Source organism: Leptodactylus fuscus, chromosome 5, assembly GCF_031893055.1.
Source record: "Leptodactylus fuscus isolate aLepFus1 chromosome 5, aLepFus1.hap2, whole genome shotgun sequence".
Lineage (NCBI taxonomy): Eukaryota > Metazoa > Chordata > Amphibia > Anura > Leptodactylidae > Leptodactylus > Leptodactylus fuscus.
Window position 1 is genome coordinate 52,045,076 of NC_134269.1, and position 25,255 is coordinate 52,070,330.

General features: G+C 42.7%; 1 protein-coding gene across 1 annotated transcript; it reads right to left on the bottom strand.

Annotated features, from left to right (window-relative positions):
- Positions 1 to 440: 440 nt before the first annotated feature.
- On the bottom strand, positions 441 to 25,018 carry HACD3 (3-hydroxyacyl-CoA dehydratase 3). Its single transcript, XM_075273178.1, has 11 exons — positions 24,878 to 25,018; positions 17,703 to 17,745; positions 17,384 to 17,457; positions 17,111 to 17,275; positions 11,675 to 11,726; positions 9,846 to 9,956; positions 6,531 to 6,658; positions 4,954 to 5,066; positions 3,147 to 3,253; positions 1,598 to 1,729; positions 441 to 1,088 (listed from the first exon to the last, which is right to left on the bottom strand). The coding sequence occupies exons 1-11, from the start codon at positions 24,953 to 24,955 to the stop codon at positions 1,012 to 1,014; spliced, it is 1,080 nt and encodes a 359-aa protein (XP_075129279.1). The 5' UTR covers positions 24,956 to 25,018; the 3' UTR covers positions 441 to 1,011.
- Between the last annotated feature and the right edge of the window lie 237 nt (positions 25,019 to 25,255).

Consider the following 25,255-nt stretch of genomic DNA (forward strand, 5'->3'; position numbering starts at 1 on the left):
AATGACGGTAAGCGGTGAGGAACGCCGCCCCCCCAATACTTGTCTATGGACGAATGCTATCAGGAGGGGAGGAGGTGTTCCTCACCGCTCAGCGTCATCCCTGGGTGGTAAGGAACGCCCCCTCTCACAGTTATAGCGCAATAGACGCTGCTGTGATGAAGGACGTTCCTGGCTGACTCTCAGAATCGCCCTTCTGACAGAGAAGTCCTACGGTACTGGAACCGATAGCTCTTCAGCGGGGGCACAGAACATTCAGAGCACTGTCGGCTTTCTAGCAGTGTATTATACCACATGTACCCCAGGAGGTGAAAGGTCCTCTTGAAAAAGAAAAGGCATGTAGAGCAAGCATCACATCATACATATGGACAACATACATGTCCTGCCATAGACCCTTTTTATGGTTTTTCAATAAGGACCCCAATGCAATTATTGAATCCAGGCCAGTAAAAATCTCAATTCTGTTTAATTGTACACAACGTGTTCCAGGTTCATGGTTTTACAATCTAGCAAGACCTCATATGTCACTTTGGTGGCACAGCACCATATCCAATGCCTCTGGATGCAGAAAATAAATCGTTATTTGGACGGCAGCTTTTACATATTGCCAGAAATACTACAAAAAAAGTGATTCAATTCATCTCTCAACTACATTTTCAGAACCTGCTGATGCTATATTAAGTAGTGTGAGATTCATAAGCAAGTTGCGCCCATGCTCAGTGCTAAGGAAACAGTAACTATAGGTCATGGGGACCTTCATGTGGATCCTGGCCGACTGGTCTCCTCCAAACCAAGGATTGCTGATATGACATATCCATCTACCTATATACAAGTGTCAGTGCTGAAATTACTAGTACAGTGATAGCAAGAATTTCATTCATCATCAACCTTTTGGTCCCATCAAAAAATAATTAATATTGTGAAAGGGGGGGGAGGTGCGAGGGTATAAAACCAAGGAATTTTAAATAAATCGGTATCCCACCCACTTAAAAAACAAATAAAAACTGCCAGATGTCAGTGCATCTTCCTCTTCCGACTTCCCAAACGCCTGCGCCTTTGTTTCAGCAAGTGGCGGAAATTGATGGCGAGTCCTGTCATAAACAAAAAAAAAAAAAAAAATCAATAATCTTCTATTTTTCAATTTAATTAAGTTTTTTTATAAGTATAAACATGAACAAAAATCTACTCATGTCCCGCTATTTTGTTGTTGCATAAATGGGCGTACATGCGGGTACACGTGCTCTCTATGGTTTTGGTCATAGTGTATTTATCGAGACTGGCATTCCCTACACTAGCTTTGATCCCCCTAGATCGGAGTCAGATGTGCCTAATTTATTAGGCTAATGTCTCTTAATAAATCAGAAGCATCTGCTGTCCTCCGAGCATCGGGACCTCAAATCTAGACCTGTACTAGAAGTTTGCCATTTTCTACTGTCAATTCATTTCAGACCGACAGGTTGCCAAGATCTGTGTAGTCTGACTGTGCATATAAACAGGAACCGAGAAGTACAGATTGTACTTTTGCATAGTTTTGGATTTCAGACAAATTTTCGATATCTACAATCAAAGCAAATCCATTTAGTAAAATGGAAGACCTTACCCAAAAATAAGAACACCAGGTAGATGGAAAGGAAGACGGAGAAGCTGATGGTCACATCCAGAGGTGATGGAAGCTGGAGGCTGAATTTCCCGGTCTCCGTAAAGATAGGCATTGACAGGATGATACAGACAGCTATGGGAGTTAAGATCACATCCACATAAATACCATACAGCTGACAAGTGTTTATCCAAATCCCAATAGTAGTCCTCCCAAGAGATCTGTCCGATCTAACATGAAATTTCTGTTTCAAAACTTGCACCAACAGCATTGTCTTATACGGTTTCTCTCAGATTTCTAGGGACTGAAGTCTCTAGTAGAGATGAGCGAGTACTATTCGAAACGGTAGTTTCAAATAGCAGGCTCCCATAGGAATGAATGGGAGCGGCCGGCGCGCAGAGGGATAAGCGGCAGGACGCCGGCCCCGGCTGCATCCATTCATTCCTATGGGAGCTTGCTATTCGAAACTGCCGTTTCGAATAGTACTTGCTCATCTCTAGTCTCTAGCTATTCAGAAATCATGGTGGGGGTACAATGTCTAAAACCTCTGCAGATAAAATTTCCTGACCTATGAAATTATTTCAGCAAGTATACTTCCTTAGCTATTCTTCCCGACTCCCCTTATAAACACACATGCTTGGTTCAGTTGGGCATGCATGTGTCTTCAATTGTGAGAACAAAGGATCACGCATACTGAAATTCAGAATGCTTGATACTTCCTTTATCCGTCATCATATGGTACAGTTGGTTCACCAACTGTACCAAATTGTACAGTCTTGCTAAAATCAGAAAAACATGGCAGGAAAACTGGAGACAGCAATAAAAGCGCTACAATCTGCCGTACTAACTGAAGGAAATCTATCCTGTCCTATTTTACATCCTGTCAGAGTAGCATACTGTAGTAACTGACCTGATGAGTTTACTTGTCTATAACGTCTAAGGATTGATGCAGTAGAATTTCTATGCTAAAGTGAGCAGCACATGATGAAATGAATGATACGCAGATCCCGCCACCCTATAGTCACTGACTGACACTAATGTTCACACCTAGGTTTGGGTTTCCCTTCTTTAGGTCTGCTTGGGTACCCAAAGAACAGAAACACACTCTGCTTAAAAAGCAGTTATCTACAGAAATCTGTGGACCCCATAGACTATAATGGGGTATGACGTGTATCCACCCGAAAAATGCATGCTGGACTTTTTTCTCTGCATTTCTAAGCGGGTTTACAAACGTAGATCAGGCGCAGGTGTAACCCTAGCCTGACAGATCTCTCTTTATGCCAAGTAATCGCAATGAGGTGTGGTCACAAATCACAGACCCATCTATGGCAACATTGGCCGTGCACTGCAGATGATATTACAGGAGACCAAACATGTATCCTGGAAATATGAAGCCTAGCCAGGTCAATAAGATCTTATTATATCGCTACCCTCCATGATGGAACATGTTCTTATAGGGAACATGAAGATCTAAAAAGAAAGCAGGTGATATCAGAGAAGGCTTCCACACATGTATGTACTGTTGTATCTTTGACCGACCACTATTATGTACCTTCTGACAAAGCACCCAGTGGGTAGAGTGGAATCCAGATGGTGTATCTGATCCATGTAAGCAGCTTCCAGTGCACGTCTATGCAGGCCAGCATGTAGAATGGATACCTGGTGACAATGGAAGATCAATAATATAGTTCACCTACATGTTATTGTGTACACGATATGCATATAAGAAGTTCATTTAAGAGGAGATGTCAGCTTTGTACAATCCCTATGTGTTATCACAAGCCCTGACAAGAACTTTATAAAGTGGGGGATATTTTTATCAAGCAAAATGCGCCAGGATTTTGCAAAATTTGTAACAAAAAAAGCTAACAAGCTTTCCTCTAACAAGCCTTGCATTACAATTATCAAATACTTGTACAACAAAATAAAGACAAGCCTTAGCTAAAAGGCGGCGTGGCTTCACTGAAAGTGTGGACGGTCCAAGTTGGGATGCTGTGCACTAAAAATTGAAAATTTGGGAACATTTTTATGGTGTAAACTTAAGGTAACTAATAATAAGTAAGCAGTTGGACTAGACAGTCTAAGAATGCACCAGAGTTATCTAGCATTATCAGACACTTTCATGTATCTAAAACGGTCTAGTCTGTTCCCACTATCTAACATTTAGGCCTCATGTACATGACTGTGCATCGTCTGTCTGTTAGTCAGGTTTTTCACGGCTAATACACTTACCCATTCATCTCTATGGCCCTATACACTGCTGTGTGTAAGTGGCTGTGAGAAAAACTCAGGACGGGTCCTGTTCCTGTCCATCTGCAGCCTGTGCTCACTGACCTCAGGGAGTGTGGCCATGGAGGCACGGGCAGTACACGAGTATCATCCATGTTCTGCTCGTCCCATTTAATCAAGGCCTGGTGCCATGCACAGTTCTGGATGTGTCACCTAAGGCAGTATTAATAATTCAATGTGCCTTCCCTACAGAACTAATGAATGGAGCTCCAGGGGACCGGGTGTAAATAAGTAATAGAGCTTGACCAGTGCTTTGTCACTCCCTGGATAACCTTTTTAATATGTACGACAAGAAAAGTGGCAGCTTATGACATTTTCTGCTTAGACCTCTAAGGCATTGCCCAGCACTTGTCACATTCACAATCACTATGTTGATCTTTGGGACTTCTCTGAACTGTAAGGTAAGTCTTCCATGTGCCTCATGAGAATGAATGCTGTAGAGAAAGGATACTCAACTGATTCAATCGGCCAGCTGTCCGGACCCCTGCCTCCCAGCTCTTACGTTAGGACAGCAGCCGGGAGAAACTTTCATCTCTCGCCGGCTGTCCCCCAATCTCTTATCCCTTGCACAAGTGGCAGCAGGGATCGGTAATCATCTTCGTACATGAGGGCACTTGTGCAGACAGCAAGGATGACTGTTTAGATTAAAAGATCAGGGCTTGGGGACAGCGGGCGGGGGACCAATACTTCTCTCGATTGCTGTTAATGTTAAGTAAGTGTGTTTGTGTGTGTGAGACTGAGATGTAATGGCCCCAATTATACTGTGGGGTGGTACTAAGCAGCATACCATGAGGAGGCACAAATGGGGGATTATACAATGTTGGGATATTAATGTCGCCATTAGTGCTATTCAGAGTATAATGCTCCTTAGTGTCCTGACCCACAGTATAATACCACATTAGGAAAAAATTTTTTTTTTTTTTTTTTTTTGCGTCTTATAGTGAGACACGTCTTTTTGTCCAATAAATACAGTAAATACTGGACATCTTCATCTCGAACCTTTACTAGATGGCGAAACATGGTCAACGCATCCTGCTGTAGAGTAAACAGTATATTAAATATAGGCCTACCTGAAGACCTCGATGGCGCTCCACAGATAGAACACAAAGAAGACCGCTCCTTTGCTCTGTATTTCATCCAGTTGCCCAAGGACGATAAAAAGTATGAAGTTCCTGCCTATAACCTGAAGGACAAAAACAAACAACCAACAAAGAACAATAAAACGTAAATATATCACCAAATACATGGGTGCCCTAACTGGGTTATAAGGCCCTAGCAAAATTATGTCCTTACCATATACAGATATCGATGAAAGAAGAAAAAAGGTAAGTATGACATCTAGTATTTATCTAGTGTATATGCAAAGTATAATACACACACACTTTTTTGAATTAAGTTAGATCACATTTTATTAGTTTAATTACAAAACAAGTTAAAAAGTTTGGACATATGGAGGAGAATATACATGTACAAAAAGAGCGGGGTCAGAATGAGATGCACAGATGGTATATTGTCTCTATAGGTATTACTATCTCCTACATCAAAAATTAAGTGTAGGGCATAAAAAGTGTATACAAATAGCCCAGGCAAACTCACAAGTCAACACATGTGTGATGTATACACTATACAATTAGTTATTCAAAAAACACTGCATGTTCACTTCCAGCATGAGACTATCCATTCAGTGGGGATGTATTTATACCACATACTAATTCGCCATATAAGAACTATGGTAGCATTATAACTTACCCATGCTGGAAATTGGGCACTGGACAGTGAGTGCCTGTCTCTATTTGTATTCATCCTTATTTCCAGCATGGGTAAGTTATAATGCTACCATAGTTCTTATATGGCGAATTAGTATGTGGTGTGAATACATCCCCACTGAATGGATAGTCTCATGCTGGAAGTGAACATGCAGTGTTTTTTGAATAACTAATTGTATAGTGTATACATCACACATGTGTTGACTTGTGAGTTTGCCTGGGCTATTTGTATACACTTTTTTGCCCTACACTTAGTTTTTGATGTAGGAGATAGTAATACCTATAGAGACAATATACCATCTGTGCATCTCATTCTGACCCAGTTCTTTTTGTACATGTATATTCTCCTCCATATGTCCAAACTTTTTAACTTGTTTTGTAATTAATAAAATGTGATCTAACTTAATTCAAAAAAGCGTGTGTGTATTACACTTTGCATATACACTAGATAAATACTAGATGTCATACTTACCTTTTTTCTTCTTTCATCTATAACCCGAAGGACACAAATTGTCTGACATTGGCGCGGTGTATTGGTTTATCCTAGCCCAAAAGCAATTGACAGTACAGAATACACACATAAAATAAGACTGCTCTTGTAAGATCCACCTCTTGCTGTCTCTCTGTCTATGGGAGAATTTACTAGGGCTCTCCAGTATGATCAAATCCCTTTGGTACGGCTCAGAGCTTCCTCTTAAAAATGATTTGATATACCTAAGCTTTAAACCAACTGAAATCTTAGTTTACACTGTGTTAGAATGGGTTTAAGCTGTAGGAGCTGGGTTGTATCCAGTATTGGAATCCTACTCTCACCATCTGACACAAAAAACGATAGGTTACTGCCATGAAAAACATTTGTATCCGGGCCACGCTCATAATACCTGGATCAATGCTGGCACAACTCCTGTTTTCACCAATCCTATTATGGGATTTATAATCTCCAAAACAGCCAGCGTCTGGCAGAAATACATCATGTCAGACATTGTGTGAAACGTGTCATAGAACGAGTCTGAAAGCAGAAAAACAAAAGCAGAGATTAAGAGCGTACTCCATGTTTAGAGAGAGGACTGAAGGCACAGAAGAGCGCACTAAGCAGCCATACATGTGCCTTACGTAACACCCATTGTCTGCTTACAATAGGTGATAAAGTAACAATTTATTAAACAAATGCGTGTCCTGAATATGCTTATCTACTAATAATATATATATTTTTTAAACTCGTTTTATTGAACATTGTATACCCGACAATAGTAAAGCACAAACAAGTGTCGGAATGTACAGGAGAAACCATCATGTACAAAGAGCACATAAAGGAATAATGCCACAATACCACCCCCCTCAGTCCATAGCAAGCTTGCAGTGTAACACGTACTACAACCGGTCGCCCTACAAGGTACTGTCACTCTGATTTGCCTGCTGACGGATCCGCTTTAAAACAGTTTAGAAAATCTTCCCAATTTTGCATAACCACATTCAATGTCCATTACCAAAAAAAAAAAAAAAATGTCAAGAAACTTTCTCAGTAACTTCTGAGAGGTTTAAAGCGTAACTAAACTATCAAAATTCTGGCAGTATTTGTGTCATTCAACTCAATGGGTAATTTAACTTAAATCCGGTTTCTGGCAAAAATGTGTGATTAAAACTTCCAAACTTTATTAAAAAAATTTAAAAAGACACAGACATATAGTGATGAAATAGTGGTCTGCTATTCACCCTATTAATTTTTTTGCCCCTATCTTCATATATATATATAGAGACCTATGGGTAAATACGCCTTAACATGTCCTCCAGCGCAATGCATGCGATGAAGAGACTAATAGAAGACGCTTCAGTTAAATTTCAAAAAGGCCCAGTTCACAAACAGTACAATCATGTAATCTAAGTGCTAGTTCACCCACGCCCTTACAATCCCCCACTTCTGTATGTTCAGGGCGTGTAACTTAGGGTAATCTGTTGTAGGGGCTCCTTGTGAATAGTCCTATTTGTGATGTAAACTAGACATTGAACTATTTACTGATCTCCCAACAGCTTAAAGTTGCGGTTTATACAGCTCTATTGCACTACTGATGCCTGATCCGTCTTTATCATAAACACAAGACAGTCTAAAAAGCTGCTAGCACTTCCTTCAATTCATTAAAGGTAATAGTGAACTGGGTCGTTATAGCTCATGATAACACTAAAAGAGGTACAGCAGAGTTTAGCATAAACAATCCCTGCTGATAAGCACTCCTGCTGACATTGGGGTGTGATAACTGGCCATTGTCTATATACGCTTAGCAACAATGTAACCCATCCCCACTATAACTAAACGTCAATAGCGCCAATAGCGCTGTACTGTGTGAGCGGGGAGGAACGCCCCCCCCTCCTGATAATACTCGTCTATGGAAGAGTACTGTGAGCAGAGGGAGGGGGCCTTCCTCCCCGCTCACACTGTGCAGCGCGATAGGCGCTGCTGTGGAGAAGGACGTTCCTGACTGACTGTCAGAAACACCCTTCTGACTGTGAAGAGCTACGGTACTGGCACCGATAGCTCTTCACCCGGGGCACAGATCAGGAAAGCCGACAGTGTGCTGAATTCAGCGCACTGTCGGCTTTCCAGCGGTATATAAAACCGCACGTGCCCAAATCCATAAAAGGTCCTCTTTAAAGTATATTACAAAATTTATTAATGACACAAATACTGCCAAAAAAAATCAAAAGGTTGTCTAAAAGTTTAGTTACACTTTAAAGACCATTTGTCATTTCCTACCTTTTCTGGCATTGGCTTCTGCTCATAATGGCTAAAGGAGGAGAGGATTCAATGATGGGTGCTGCCCTCTCCATGCCCAAGATACTGGTGTGATAGAAACTTTACTCTGCTCCACATGATGTTTGCATATATACTGTACCTATTATAAGTAATTGCACAAGGCTCATACCTACAAGACTTTCAGAAGGTACACAAACATTGGAAATCTAGCAAACATTTGTGTTCTGTAACTCAAGTGTTCTTCATGGTAGTGGCACGCAGAACAAGATCCATTACACAATGCTTTTTTATTTACACAGTCTAACTAGAAAAAAAAAAAACAGAGGGGAAGCAAGTGTCTCAATAAGGCTAGGTTCACATCTGATTTAGGGTTTCTGTTTGGGGGGACAACTTAAGAGGGCCCACATCCGCTTGTAGCGCTTTTCTCTCCGCATTTTTCATGCAGAGAGGGGAACGGAATCCCAAATGTAGAACAAGTTCTGGTGTAAGATTCCTGCTTCCCGTAAGATTCCCGAAGCCATGTGTGCCTATTTCTATGTATGGTGCTGTCATTTACTAAAATTCTAAGGTGTCACGTCATCTTGAGATATCTTGACTGTTTTGAGTTCTGGTTGCCAGAATGACTGCTCTGTCAATCTGATCACTACCAGCTTTTTCTGGCTTTCACTCCAGCTATCAACCGGTTTGACTACAGAGACCCCTGGCAATGAAAAACGATTGATGACCTTATATTGCAGTGGCTGAGAAATGTAGTATTACATGCCAGTCATTCAAACAGGCTAAGACCACCAAAGAGAAGACCACTATGCTAGCAACAGTCTACTTTGGATCATTGAGATCAAGATGAGAACAGCAAAGCTGGCAAGTTGACAGCCGTCTCACTGTATGTACAGATTTTGGGAGCACGGGCAATAAATGTTGTGCACATAGAATTATAAGATTGTACTTTGGCATATCCGCCTGGAAAAGCTCTGTCTAACGCATCCACAAGGCTCTGAACCAAGAGTGTCGTTTTGGCATCCATCAGACCGGTATGTGTTGTTATGCCTTTTTCTGCAGCACAAAATAGTATTGTAAGGGCACACAGTGCAATACATTGCCCATATGTTACAGCCTCCATTAATAGTATGGGGCCTTGCATACGTACAATGAAACCTCTGAGACTGCCACCCTAAATTGCATGAAAAAGTGGTTATCGAGAGAGGTTTAACTGTAATGTGAATGATTTAGCTGCTTGTAAAGTGGCCAAACCACAACGTTTTACAGTCCCTGCAAAGTGGATGGGATAAATAAATATATATGTACGCCCAGGTTCCTTCAATAGGCTTCTCATTTCAGAACAGCAGTGCGGACATTGCTGGCGGATCTCCACTGCACAACACAGCAGCCTTTTTTAAAGGGTTAAGTAATGAAGGAGTAGTGAATTGTATTACTAATGTTTGCTCACCTTTTCCCAAAATAAAGAGCCGGACGGTCATATTGACAAAAATCCAGGAGAACCCCAGGAATTGCACAAGATTATACATGAACAAGTACCCACGCTTCACATAGAGGAAAGCTGAGGAATAGAAAAAGGAATTAGCAGATTACATAAATATACCTGCAATAGATACTTATGTGTGTTTATAAGAAGACTTCTATTCTGCTAGAAATAATTCTGCAGTCCAATGCTCAGCGCTGTTCCTCTGTTATTCCTCCTAGATATTCATAACTAAATTGACAACAGAGTATTACAGTTGGGGCTGTCTCTGCACAGTCTGACACTACGCAATCAGAACTGACAGTAGCCAGACGGTCTTAGACAAGTGGAACAATCAGCTGTCAGATTACTCATAAATTTCCAGGAGGAATAACAGAGGAATACCACAATGCAAAGTTCTAAGAAAAATTGCTTCAGGCATATTTAATGATGATTACAAAACTTTACTAAAAATAGAATGTTATCAGGTTTTCTGAAAGCTAAATATTGATGGGCTATCCTTAAGGTAGGTCACCAATACATGATTAGTGGGGATTCCGCATCCTTGACCCTCCCACAGATTGGCCGATTTAAGCTGCAGTGGGGTATGAGTGAGCCCCAGTTCTACTTCATGGGCCAGTGATGTCACGTTCATTTGTCATGGAACCTATTTGCAGATCAGTCCCATTCAAATGAATGGGACTTTCCTGCAATAGTAAGCACAGCCACTGCACAATGTATAGTGCTCTGCTTTGTATTCAGTGAAGAGACTGCAACGCTAAGCTAAGGCTGTGGTTGATCAAACCAGCGATCTGTGGAGGTTCCAGGTGTCGGAAGAAGCATAACTTGAAGCTCTGGGTTCCAATGGACAATCTGTAATGGGGTCCCAACCTACCTTATGCTATTGAGAATATTGGTATATTTTATGGGGCAGACCTTTGAGGTCCCTTCAAGCTCCAGGGCCTTGTGGCGACTGCTACCTCTGCACCTCCTATAGATCTGCCTCAGATCAGATACTAATAACTTATCTTAAGATAAGATAAGATATTCCTTTAATAGTCCCACAATGGGGAAATTTCAGTGATACAGTTTCATAGATGGTACAGTAGTATATAACAAGAGAGAAAAACACATACAAGCTCATGGCAGATAGAGAAATCCTAGGAATCATAGCAACTAAAAAGGAAAGAAACACAGACACACTGCAGGATCATTTAGTTCTCTGTGCGGATTGATGTTAATAATAATAATACAGCCGACTGTTGTTGTAGGACACGAGGAGGGGTCACAGCATGGATATAACAAGTAGAAATTTTGCAGAGGTGGGGGACATAGTCAGCTATCATGATAACATGTGGTAGTTCTTGGTAGGTGGTGAGATCTCCTGCTCACAGCTGATAGTTTGGTATCTTGCATCAGCACTATTGTCCTTTTAACCACAAAAAATGCCCCAAATGTCTTTCATCACAGGAGGACTTAAGGACTAGTCCTCAATATTTCACTTTTGGAAAACTCCTTTAAATAAAAATAATCTTGCCCAGCAGCATAATGTTCATTGGTTCTGGGGAGGAAGTGCTGAGGCTCTATATGAATACTAAGCTTTCTCCAGGCCATCCCCATTCATACCGCATGGTCTATTAGATGTAGACAGAGAACAGGAAACAGAACTGATCTCCTATTTCCTGTCAGCATTTGGGGCCATGTTGATTCTAACGTTCTAGCAGGAGACCACCTGAATTTTTATTAAAAGAATCTCATTTGTAGGGAGGAAGTAATAGTAGCGTAGATTTATACTGACTGCCCTCTTCAAAACTTACGATCTTCCCGGATTCTAGATTCTGCCCTTATTTTCGATATTCTCTCTTCTTCCTGGAAGATAATGATAAAGAAGATCCAATGAAGCTAAGTCATGTTTCTGGGACAGTAATATTTACATAGGATTACCGTATGTCATATTGGCCTGTGGTTCTAGTTGTGATGAACCATCGGTGTACAAGCTTGTTCTGACCTTGGGTCACTTGATTGGAAAAACCCCCGGCCCCCAAGTCTGTGTGCCTTCTCGCTCCTCTCCTCAGGTCAACAGATGGTGGCCAAAATGGTTGCCAATGCAACTAAGAATTTGCAAAATGGTGCCAAGACTTTAAGAAAAGAAACCTTTCTTGTTCATCTAGCAGAGAGCAGTGGCAGAAGACTACAACATGTGCCATGGCTCTGTGCAATAAGTGGAAAACCTCCACCTATTTGTGCATGTGAAACCTGAAGGTGTATTTGTACACAAATGTAATTCCCAATGTAAATAATTTGAAGTTGTCAAACTGTTGGCTATACTATTATCATGATGTATTCAGCTAGTCCCCATAATTCAGGTAACTAGCAGTGTGAACAGGAGACAAGGGAGGAGATGGAGTACCTTGGGGCCAGGTGTTGATTTAGATCACATAACCCTGGATCAAAAATAGCCCAGAATCCCTGGTTTTGTCACAAACAGAACTACCAAGGAAGTATCGCAACACCCCGTAATGTCACAAATATTGTATTTATAGGCATAGATAGAACAATGCCCCCAGTATCCATATAAAGAGCATTGTCCCCGCCACAGTAAATTATTTCACTAAGCCTACAATTATACATACTCTTTTAGATTGACTTTTTTGGTTTTATTTTATGAGAATATACATTTCATGGTGTGTATTTATCAAAAGCATAAGGATACACAAGGATGCACAAGATCCTTCCTCAGGGACATATAGGGCTTCATGCACAAAAAGATTTCTCCTAAAGAGTGTGAGGGTTAAATGTAGCATCAAATCCTAATCCATCCAAATATGCCTGAGAGCGCAGAGAATATTTATATGCATGTCTTACTAGGATTTTACAGCTGTTTCTTCCAGGATATGCCTGAGGCCCTTACAGTTTACCTAGCTTTTAACCAGTTCAGGACCAGGCCATTTTCCCTGGTTCAAACCTAGACACATTTAAGGTTTTTTTTTCCGTACATGTGGCTTTGAGGGCTATAACAATTTTTTTTACTTTTGGTTATCCAAATAATTTTTTTCATTGATTTATTTTTCTATTTTATTTCTTCATTTTAATACCTCTAAACAAAAAAAAAAAAGCTGCTAAAAATATTGAAGTAGCTTTCCCTCTCCTTTACGACAATTTTCCATTTAACAAAGTGTGATGTTGTTTGATAAATCTGTTGAATTACTGGACTGTCTAGTCTAACATTACATGTCCTATTAGTTGGCTTCGTTTACACAAGAAAAATGCGCCAAATTTTGATGCATTATTCTCCCAAGGCGTTGCAGTTTAGGCCGCCTTCTTTCTACGAAGCCATGGCCAATTTGTCGCGCAAGTTGTAAAAGTGTCTAAAAACACAGTATGTGAATTCTGGCGCATTTTGATTGATATATCTCCCCCATTGTGTGTTCCCCTCCTTAAGGTTATAACAGACCTTTTGGTCTTGTTTTGCGGGGGGTTTTGTGCTACTTTCTTCTGTAACTGCTGATGCATTAGCCCCAGTTATAGATGAAATGCAGCCACCTATGCTTTTCTCCAGAGCTGATCTGGATCCTCTAGAACCCAGCAGCTCATGAAGTTCCAGGCATGCACAGTGATCGGGAAAGGCAAGGACCGTCCCTGCTTTCCCTATAGGAGCTTTGGCTGTAGTAATAGCCTGCTCCCTTCTTCTGCAGCTGTAGGATACCTGTGTGTCTTTGCATAATTAAGAATGGACTGAAAGCATATAGCCAAAGGGGTTAAACAAACAGTGTGTGTACAGGAGCAATGCAGGAGCAATTGCTGAATTCTATTGGAGAGAATAATGTTTGGTTGTGACAGAAAGCGGCTATTTAGGTCCAGCATTGCACTACGCCTATATTTCTGCTACTATCTTTGCCTCCCTCTGCTCATTCCTCCCCTGGCTCTTCCAAAAACTTAGATAGCTATATGTAATAAGTCATGTGACCCACTGTCTACAGAGATGCGCACAGCAGAATTTTCAGAGTACAAGTCAGATTAACCAGAGTGTCTGAACAGTCTGATAAGAGGAGAAAGAAGCATTTCTCTTTGATAAGATATATTACAAAGTTTCTTATAATGGCCTGTATTATTATTTTATGTTACATGTGTTGAAAATTTAGCGATTTAAAAAAGTGGTTGTCCGTCGCCAAACCATTTTTTCATATAATGACTAGAGATGAGCGAACACTAAAATGTTCGAGGTTCGAAATTCGATTCGAACAGCCGCTCACTGTTCGAGTGTTCGAATGGGTTTCGAACCCCATTATAGTCTATGGGGAACATAAACTCGTTAAGGGGGAAACCCAAATTCGTGTCTGGAGGGTCACCAAGTCCACTATGACACCCCAGGAAATGATACCAACACCCTGGAATGACACTGGGACAGCAGGGGAAGCATGTCTGGGGGCATAAAAGTCACTTTATTTCATGGAAATCCCTGTCAGTTTGCGATTTTCGCAAGCTAACTTTTCCCCATAGAAATGCATTGGCCAGTGCTGATTGGCCAGAGTACGGAACTCGACCAATCAGCGCTGGCTCTGCTGGAGGAGGCGGAGTCTAAGATAGCTCCACACCAGTCTCCATTCAGGTCCGACCTTAGACTCCGCCTCCTCCGGCAGAGCCAGCGCTGATTGGCCGAAGGCTGGCCAATGCATTCCTATGCGAATGCAGACTTAGCAGTGCTGAGTCAGTTTTGCTCAACTACACATCTGATGCACACTCGGCACTGCTACATCAGATGTAGCAATCTGATGTAGCAGAGCCGAGGGTGCACTAGAACCCCTGTGCAAACTCAGTTCACGCTAATAGAATGCATTGGCCAGCGCTGATTGGCCAATGCATTCTATTAGCCCGATGAAGTAGAGCTGAATGTGTGTGCTAAGCACACACATTCAGCACTGCTTCATCAAGCCAATACAATGCATTAGCCAGTGCTGATTGGCCAGAGTACGGAATTCGGCCAATCAGCGCTGGCCAATGCATTCTATTAGCCCGATGAAGTAGAGCTGAATGTGTGTGCTAAGCACACACATTCAGCACTGCTTCATCAAGCCAATACAATGCATTAGCCAGTGCTGATTGGCCAGAGTACGGAATTCGGCCAATCAGCGCTGGCTCTGCTGGAGGAGGCGGAGTCTAAGGTCGGACCTGAATGGAGACTGGTGTGGAGCGATCTTAGACTCCGCCTCCTCCAGCAGAGCCAGCGCTGATTGGCCGAATTCCGTACTCTGGCCAATCAGCACTGGCTAATGCATTGTATTGGCGTGATGAAGCAGTGCTGAATGTGTGTGCTTAGCACACACATTCAGCTCTACTTCATCGGGCTAATAGAATGCATTGGCCAATCAGCGCTGGCCAATGCATTCTATTAGCGTGAACTGAGTTTGCACAGGGGTTCTAGTGCACCCTCGGCTCTGCTACATCAGATTGCTACATCTGATGTAGCAGTGCCGAGTGTGCATCAGATGTGTAGTTGAGCAAAACTGACTCAGCACTGCTAAGTCTCTGCATTCGCATAGGAATGCATTGGCCAGCCTTCGGCCAATCAGCGCTGGCTCTGCCGGAGGAGGCGGAGTCTAAGGTCGGACCTGAATGGAGACTGGTGTGGAGCGATCTTAGACTCCGCCTCCTCCAGCAGAGCCAGCGCTGATTGGTCGAGTTCCGTACTCTGGCCAATCAGCGCTGGCCAATGCATTCTATTAGCCTGATGAAGTAGAGCTGAATGTGTGTGCTTAGCACACACATTCAGCTCTACTTCATCAGGCTAATAGAATACATTGGCCAATCAGCGCTGGCCAATGCATTCTATTAGCTTGATGAAGCAGAGTGTGCACAAGGGTTCAAGCGCACCCTCGGCTCTGATGTAGCAGAGCTGAGGGTGCACAAGGGTTCAAGTGCACCCTCGGCTCTCCTACATCAGAGCCGAGGGTGCGCTTGAACCCTTGTGCAGCCTCGGCTCTGCTACATCAGAGCCGAGGGTGCGCTTGAACCCTTGTGCACACTCTGCTTCATCAAGCTAATAGAATGCATTGGCCAGCACTGATTGGCCAGAGTACGGAATTCGGCCAATCAGCGCTGGCCAATGCATCCCTATGGGAAAAAGTTTATCTCACAAAAATCACAATTACACACCCGATAGAGCCCCAAAAAGTTATTTTTAATAACATTCCCCCCTAAATAAAGGTTATCCCTAGCTATCCCTGCCTGTACAGCTATCCCTGTCTCATAGTCACAAAGTTCACATTCTCATATGACCCGGATTTGAAATCCACTATTCGTCTAAAATGGAGGTCACCTGATTTCGGCAGCCAATGACTTTTTCCAATTTTTTTCAATGCCCCCAGTGTCGTAGTTCCTGTCCCACCTCCCCTGCGCTGTTATTGGTGCAAAAAAGGCGCCAGGGAAGGTGGGAGGGGAATCGAATTTTGGCGCACTTTACCACGTGGTGTTCGATTCGATTCGAACATGGCGAACACCCTGATATCCGATCGAACATGTGTTCGATAGAACACTGTTCGCTCATCTCTAATAATGACCTATCCACAGGATAGGTCATCAGTATGTGATGCCGACATCTGGACCCCAATAGAGATCATTCCTACCTCTGCATAAAAATATTTTCTCTCTACAAGCACAAATATAACGGTTGATACATAAGAAGGACGGCATAATGTTTTATTATCTGTTTTGGACTCAGATATCACTGGTATTATGTGAGCGAGATGGGTATATTCTTGAGGATGTCTACATTCCTGCAGGTTACCCCGGATGTGTTTCCTAATAGGGGAATCTGTAATTGCACATCACATTCCTCGCTTATGTCCTTTGTACTGTGTCTTTGCTGCAACTTTTTTACTTATTGTATAGTGATATAATAAAGATTTCTACAATATTTTCATAGTTTGGGTTTTGTTCTTACGTTCTTTTGTAGTCTGTTAGTAAAAACATCACATGTTATTAATATATAGATCCTTGATATAGCAAGAAGACATTCCTACCTCTGCCTAAAAAGATCTTCTCCCTCCAAATACAGTGTTGTAATGAGATACACAAGGAGGACAGACATGAATGTGTGTGTGTTGTGATTGGAGAGTTCAAGCTTTTTGCAGATTGGGTGAGGATTGAGACTGGGTCAAGACAGCTCCCTATCACAATGGCCAAATATGGTTCCAAGAGTGTTCTACATAATTCAGTGGGGCAAATGGGAAATACAGGCAGTACCACTTCCCTACCTTCTCCCTGAGCTCCATCTCTGCGTCAGATTCATCAAGCCACCGGTCGAAGTCTGGAGCCAGAAATAGTGGTTTGCGTTCCTGCTTGGTCAGGCGAGGCCACCAGTGGCTTTCAGTTTTCTTCACAGTTAAGTTAACATGGCGCTGGGTAGATCGCTGTAGAACCTGTCCGATGCCCACACGTAACAAAAAGCAAGAAGTTTAGGTAAACATAACTCATGATCATGATGGCCATACAGAAGGGTACATGCATTGAATGAGGACATGACATACCTTGGCCTTTACGGGTTTGAGGAACTCCAGTGAAAACTCATACGTGTTAACCCCTTTTGCTCCACGTCCCAAAGCTTAAAGAATTGAAAAAAAAAATGAACTTTTTCCAGAATCAAAATAACATGTTAAGTGTTGGCATTAATAAATTATTCTACAATCTGTACTATTACTCTACACTTTCTGCACCTTGCATGGCAAGGAAATGGCTTACAGAGAAGGGTGGGGTGTATTGGTAAAAGGGCAAGGGATAACTTACACGGGATTAGTAAATCCACCACAATCAATAAGGATCACCATTTTAGATGTTTCTAGGACTTACCTTTGAAATGTAAGACGTTGTCTGTAATACTGATGTCCGGGTTCTGCAAGACAAACGTTAAAGTGTATTGAGTCAGCATGTGATGCGAATTATATGAAAGAAACCACAGACAAGTTTAATATCAGCTGCTATTTCGGGAGCCCAAAAGTTGGAAGAAAATGATAATAAATTACTTATCGGCAATTTGATATGCTAGACATGACAGCAAGAGAAAGCACGTTACGTAAAAACAAGGTGACCACCGAAAGAAGGAGGGATAAGAAACGGTGCCGTCATGGATTCTAGAAAATCATATTACCGGTAAACAATTATTTTCCATCTCTCATGACCACACCAAAGAGAAAATACAATAGGAAACTCAGGGAGGGATCACAGATTGAAGCAACTTCCTCCCAAAAGAAAGATCCAAGGAAGCCCCATATCCAACCAATAATGTTTATAGTGTTCTATGAAGGTAGAAGGTAAAGATAGAGACATTAGCTTTTTCTGCCCGGAATTTGGCAATGGCTCTAGAGGAATGGGCCTTTACACCTGCAGGAGGGAGTGAAACCTAATAGGCTGTATCCTTAAGAAATGGATATCTAGCAAGACTACCTTTAGAGGCCCGACACTTCCTATTAGGACCTGAAAACAGAAATGAACAGTGACTGGATTTATTAGACTTTGAGGTAGCAGATAAATATAGGATCAGACAGCATCTAACATCTATTCTTGACAATGGAATTTTAGGAAATTTAGGGTTGGCACAAGATGGTGGAAGAACAATCTTGTGAGAACTATGAAACCAGACACCCAACATACAAACTCATACCTTGGTCAAATACAAACCAAGATAGTCAATCTAAATAATTAAGAGTCAATGATGAGTTTAGCTAAATTTGGCCAGTTGACTTGCGGGATGTATTCAGTATATTCACTATAAGCAGATGTCTTACTATAGCATCTGTCAGGGTGTACAATAGCAGGACGGCTACCATCTGTATGGTTACATCACCTGGTTTAAGGTTTCAGACATCAGGAGAACTTGCTAAGGTTAAAGTGCAGCTGTCCCCAGACTTACAGGGTATCGTTCAGAGTAATAAGAAGTAAAGCAGCAGACAGTGTGCCTACTAACATCCTCCTGAGATGCATGCATTACACTATCTACAGTCACTGCAATATGAGGAAGTCTTGTGCCACTTCCTTGGTCTCCTCATCTAGTTTTAACCCGTACAGCCTGGACTGACTTCATTGTGTGACGCTGCCACCCACTGGCACTACTGGCACTGTCACAACGTATAGCTGTCTGCAACTCTACTATAAGGATGTGTCTAAATTGGACCAAAAAAGAAAATCTCACCTGCAGTATAAATGATCAAATCCAAAGTATGTAGTTGTTTTTTTTCCACTACAGACATAATCCTTTTTCAATGAGTGGGATAATACCCCTGGCAAAAACACATGTACTGTAAGGCAGTAATAGTCACTTTTCAGCAGTAGTCTGTCACTGGCTATTGCTGACGTCTACATATGATTTTGTTATTTCAGCTGACTTTCATCTTATGTGTATGGCCAGCGTAAATGGAGTCTGTGACCAAGGCGAAGCACATTAAACCAGCAAAACAGGTAGATAGGTAAGGCTCACCTTAATGTAACACTTTTTTTCCCCATGAAAATTCATGCCTCCATTGCTGAAATATTCAATTATTTCACAATATGCAAATGAGCAGTTTGGAGCACCAAGGGGGACTCCATTGCTCCAAACAGCTATATTCCACACTGCTCTAATACACCCTCCTTCCACTTCCCTTCTTTGAGTGACAGAGAGCTATGATAAAATATTGCCTGGCTGTCTTCTTGCATTCACACTGACATATTAGACCAGTCTGAAGCATAGCTGTTTGGAGCAATGGTGCCACCGTCAGTGCTCCAAACTGCTCATTTGCATATTGGGAAATAAATGAACACGGGTTGGGCGCCGAGGCATCGCTGTAGGGTCCAGACTGATAGATGAGCCTGGCTGCTGCATTCAGAATAGATTGTAGAGGGGAGAGTTTAGTGAGGGGAAGACCGTTTTATACTTGGAGGTGCGCTTTAAGACTCCCCAGCCCTACTGCTTCTTACAGAAACACTAACCTCTAGAGCAGGGGTCGGCAACCCCTGGCACGCGTGCCAAGACTGGCACGCGAGGCATATTTTGCTGGCACGGCAGCCAGCCTGAGACTTCACACTAAATTTAGAGAGAGAGAGCGTCCCTTCAGTGCTCTGGTAGAGCTGCGGTGTAGGACACGCCCCCTTCTCTCCCTGCCACCAATCAGAGGTGAGCCTCTCACTGCAAAGGATAAGGGCTCCCTGGACCTGCTGCTACATGTGAGGAGGAGCTCCTGCCGTCTGCAGCCTGAGGAGAGGAAGCAAAGTGAAAGTAAAAACACCAGGTACGTGCGTGTTACTAACTATTCTTATTAATGTCAGGCATTTGGTTTTATTAATTTAGTTTTAGTAAGTCCATGTGCCTCACATTAATAGCAGTTATCCCCATCATGTCCCTCACATTAACCCTGTGTGGCTCACATAAGGGTTACTGATGTGTGAGACATATGGGGGTACTAATAAAGGACCTAAATAATGAAGATGTTCACTTATTACCTCCATATGTCTCACATATCAGTGTCAATTATGTAAAGCACACAGGGGGTTACTGTGAGGGACATGATGGGGTTAATTGCTATTAATATGAGGCACATTGAGTTGTAATCTGCAATGCACATGAGCAGACTCTTTATCTACAACTGCGGATAAAGTACAGACCTATATATTTCAATTGACCCATATATACAGCCATTCTTTTTGTGGCTGTGTATCTGGGCCAAATTGAAGAACTGAAAACTATGGAGAAGGTCCTATATCTGTCCTATACATCCCCTATATCTGTCCTATACATCCCCTATATCTGTCCTATACATCCCCTATATCTGTCCTATACATCCCCTATATCTGTCCTATACATCCCCTATATCTGTCCTATACATCCTCTATATCTGTCCTATACATCCCCTATATCTGTCCTATACATCCCCTATATCTGTCCTATACATCCCCTATATCTGTCCTATACATCCTCTATATCTGTCCTATACATCCCCTATATCTGTCCTATACATCCTCTATATCTGTCCTATACATCCCCTATATCTGTCCTATACATCCCCTATATCTGTCCTATACATCCCCTATATCTGTCCTATACATCCTCTATATCTGTCCTATACATCCCCTATATCTGTCCTATACATCCCCTATATCTGTCCTATACATCCCCTATATCTGTCCTATACATCCTCTATATCTGTCCTATACATCCCCTATATCTGTCCTATACATCCCCTATATCTGTCTGCATTTGCGGCCCTGTGAATTCATTTTTAATGTATAGGTCAGTGAAAACCACGTGTGCCATTTGTGTGCAGGAGGTGTAAGGCTGAGGCCCCACGTTGCAGAAATGCGGCATTTTTGTTGCAGATTTTGATGCGGTTTATTTCAACCAAAGCTAAAAATGGCTACAGAAGGAATGGGAAATATATAGGAAGCTTCTTATATGTCTCCCTTCTGCTCAATCCACTCCTGGCTTAGGCCCAGAAAAACACAGCAAAATATGTAACAAAAAAAGCTGTGTTTCAACAACATGGGGGCCTTAGGCTAAAGCCCCATGTTGCAGAAACAGCTTTTTTTCGTTGCAGATTTTGCTGGTTTTTTTGAGCCGAAGCCAGGAGTGGATTGAGCAGGAGGGAGACATATAAGAAGCTTCCTATATATTTCCCATTCGTTTTCTAGCCATTCTTGGCTTTGACGGAAAGAAAAACACAGCCAAATCTGCAATAAAAAAAGCTGCATTTATGTAATGTGGGGCCTCAGCCTTAGTGTGATTCTATTGGGTGGTGACACTGTAACTAGATGCAATTATAGCCAAATCCAGTTCCTGGGCACCAGTGCGGCCACTTTGTTGAAAGTGTGACACCCAGTTTTGGGTGCTGTTACTGCACCGCCAGGAACTAAAAGTGACTGAAATTAATCTGCGTTTCACTTAGGGAGCGTTCACACTACCGTTGGTGTCCGACAGCTAGTGTCCACTGCTAATGTCTGTTCAAAATCTTGTGCGGGTATTAGTATCGGACACTAGCTGTGTCTGTGACATTTTGCATTGATTTAAATGGACATCGGGTGCGTTCGTTTACTGTTCGTGGGTGTCCTTAAGTGTCCGTTCCCAAAGATGTCCGACTTTTCAAGCGGACAGAAAAACCTACATGTCGGGTTTTGCTGTCTGCTTGAAAAGTCGGACATCTTTGTGAATGGACAGTTAAGGACAGGCACGGACAGTAAAAGAACGCACCCGTGTCCGTTTAAATCAATGCAAAATGTCACAGACACAGCTAGTGTCCAATACTAATATCCGCACAAGATTTTGAACAGACATTAGCAGCGGACACTAGCTGTTGGACACAGACGGTAGTGTGAACGCTCCCTTACAGAAAACTGAAGTTACTAACGGCCAAGGACTGGATGGAACATACAGGCACATTGTGTGTCAGCTCTTTACAGGTATGACCTTACTCTACTCCCAGTCACATACATTACCACTAATTGTGGGTTACACATGTACTTACATTGCTTCTAATGGAAAAGAACATGTGTATCCAAGCAAATAGTGGTAAGCGCATGTGGCTGGGAGCGCAGTATGACAGCACCCCTATGTTGCGGTTTGTGCTATATGACTTTAGTGTAGGTGTCGTCAGCTTTACAATTATTGACCGGCACTCCGAGGACCTCATCTTTGATTTTTTAATTTAAATCGGCACGCCGAACAGAAAAGGTTGCCTACCCCTGCTCTAGAGTATATCAGTTCCTCAGAAGAGGAGAACAGCTAGTCTACTTGAAATCCAATTCCTCTACTAGCTTCATGGAGCTGTCATCGGAGAAAGAAGACTCCCATATACGTTTGGCCTTGTTGAATCATTGAGTCTGACTGATGTACATCTAATGAGTCTGGTCACCTTCATTTAGTATAAAGACAATGTATATAATCCAGATCATAGAATAAATTAGAATACTGAGCAAATATTGGATTGGGTTTCACCCGCAGTAAACCATCATGTCTATGCCTAACTACCGACAAGGCACAATACATAAATACACCAGTACTAAATAATACAGCAAGAACTAATGAAGCTGTTTTACGTGTCAGACGGCGATTTCTAAAGATCTTACCTTGAGAAATAGCTGACACCAGACATGATGAAATCCAACTATCAGGGAACCTCAGGAGCACGCATACACATTAGTCAGCAGCCGCTGCCAATATTGTGAGATTTTACCGACATTACTGTCATATGTATAGCCAGCTTTAAAAAACCGTACATACAAATACGGCCAAGTCCAATTTGCATTTCTGTCTGCATTAGTTAACTTGCAATCTGATAAGCAAATGGAATGGCTACAGAGCAGAGCTCAGGGACACAAGCAAAAGTACAGAGGGCAGGAATACAGCAAGTCTGGGGGATGGTGACCACTCACCAGTCTACCAATCCCAGCAATGTGCGACAAGCCCAGCACGTTTACGAAGATCAAAGTTAGACTGAATGGAGAAATCAACATGACCTCCAGGCCATAGAAACTACTGGAATAACTGGCCACCATGTCTAGATTCCGGAGATGATAAAGAGAGCCTGTCCTCTGTCAGACTCCCTGTAAACCCCTGGACCTTGTAAGTGCAACCACATAGTGATGGTGTACTGTGCTACCAAGATGTTAGCAGTAGATCCTCCAAGTCCTAGAGGTTGCGAGATGGGGTCTCCATGGATCAGAGTTGTTTCTCCAATACATCCCACAGAGATCTGGGAAGTCTGAAGGTCCAGTCAGCATCAAGACCTTTGACACATTCCTCAAACTATTTGTGAAGAATGTGGTAGAGCCAGTTATCCTGCTTAAAGAGGCCCCTGCCATTAGGGAACACTCCTACCGTTAAGGTCTTGGATGGTGGTACTTGCATGCATGTCACGGCCCGAGATTTCCCAACAGAACATTGCCATATATGTCACACTATCTACACCAGCCTGCTTTCCTTCCATATAACAGGTTGGTGCTATCTCTTCTGCAGGGAAGTGATGTACACATATACAGTCATCCTTCCCTTGCTCCGTGGACCAGTTCTGATGCCAAGATGCCCACTTGGCAGGGAAGTGATGTACACATATACAGTCATCCTTCCCTTGCTCCGTGGACCAGTCCTGATGCCAAGATGCCCACTGTAGTTGCTTTCTCTGGTAGACAGTGGTCAGCATGGGCCCTCTGATCGCACTATGACTAGACAGCCCTATACACAGTGCACTCTCTGCTCTGACAGTAACTTGTGCATTGCTTTGTGCTACAGTATACCTTATACAGAACCAGACCAGCCATCAGTCTCCACCAACATGAACTTCTCACTATAACTACTGCCCTTCCTTGTACCAATGTTTGTAAAAACAAACGACTGCAAAGACCCTCCAAAAACTACAATAGACCATTTTTTTTGCTTCAAACACATCATCTTTAAGTTAACAGGCGCTGATGTCCCCAGATATTCAATGTTAATATCCACTATTCTGACTGATCTGTGTACTTTGACAATACAATTCACAGACATACCGCCAAATGACATAACACCAATGTGCCGCCTAGTCTATGATCACATACAACCTATGTGGCCACAATCACTGATGGGTTGACCAGAAAGTTAAAATGTGGCCATATAATAGTATACAAGTGTCTTATAGATCAGATGGATATGTTGTGGACATTAATTACATATATGTTCCAAATATTGGAGCAAAAAGCATTGATCACTGAAGTTACTCTGTGCTGACAACTACACCCCTGACCCCTATGACAAGACTAAGGGTTTGCATGTCCCATATTGACAGTATATATCTGATCAGTGACTTTATACACCATAGACATCAGATGGGTGACTTTCGCACACTGGGTCTTAGGGGTGCATGCATTGGGGCGCCCACTCTTGCAAGTCCTCCCCATTTAATCTACAGGAGATGATGAAGCGCTCTCCCTTGGTTGTTCCTGTATCTCCCACTCATTCATTGGCAGGTGATGGGGTCCTGTCCTGCAGCCCCCCCATGAGGACATGTCAGAGGATAGTACTGTACCTGCACGTCGCTGAGCTCCACCCGGACATACAGCTCATGGTGCCTCTGCGCCCAGTACACCTGCGGGGTGAGACTCATGGTGCACCAGGCCAGCTACTACAGCTACTAGAACAATCCAAGCAAGGCAGCAGCCGGCCTGTCACTGCACCACCCTGTGGGCGGGGCCATACACTGCAGGCGGCCATATTAACTAAGGGCATAGAGTACGCTAGAGGTGAACCAGCAGACATGGTAAGTGAGGGCAATCGCCATTACTTCCATTGGCCTGAACATACAAAGTGACCATAGTAAGCAGAGGGCAGAAGCTCCTCCCTCACCCGCACAGCACTGGGACTACCGGGACTCAGTGCAGCCCAGCTGCTGCACTGAGCGCCTCCC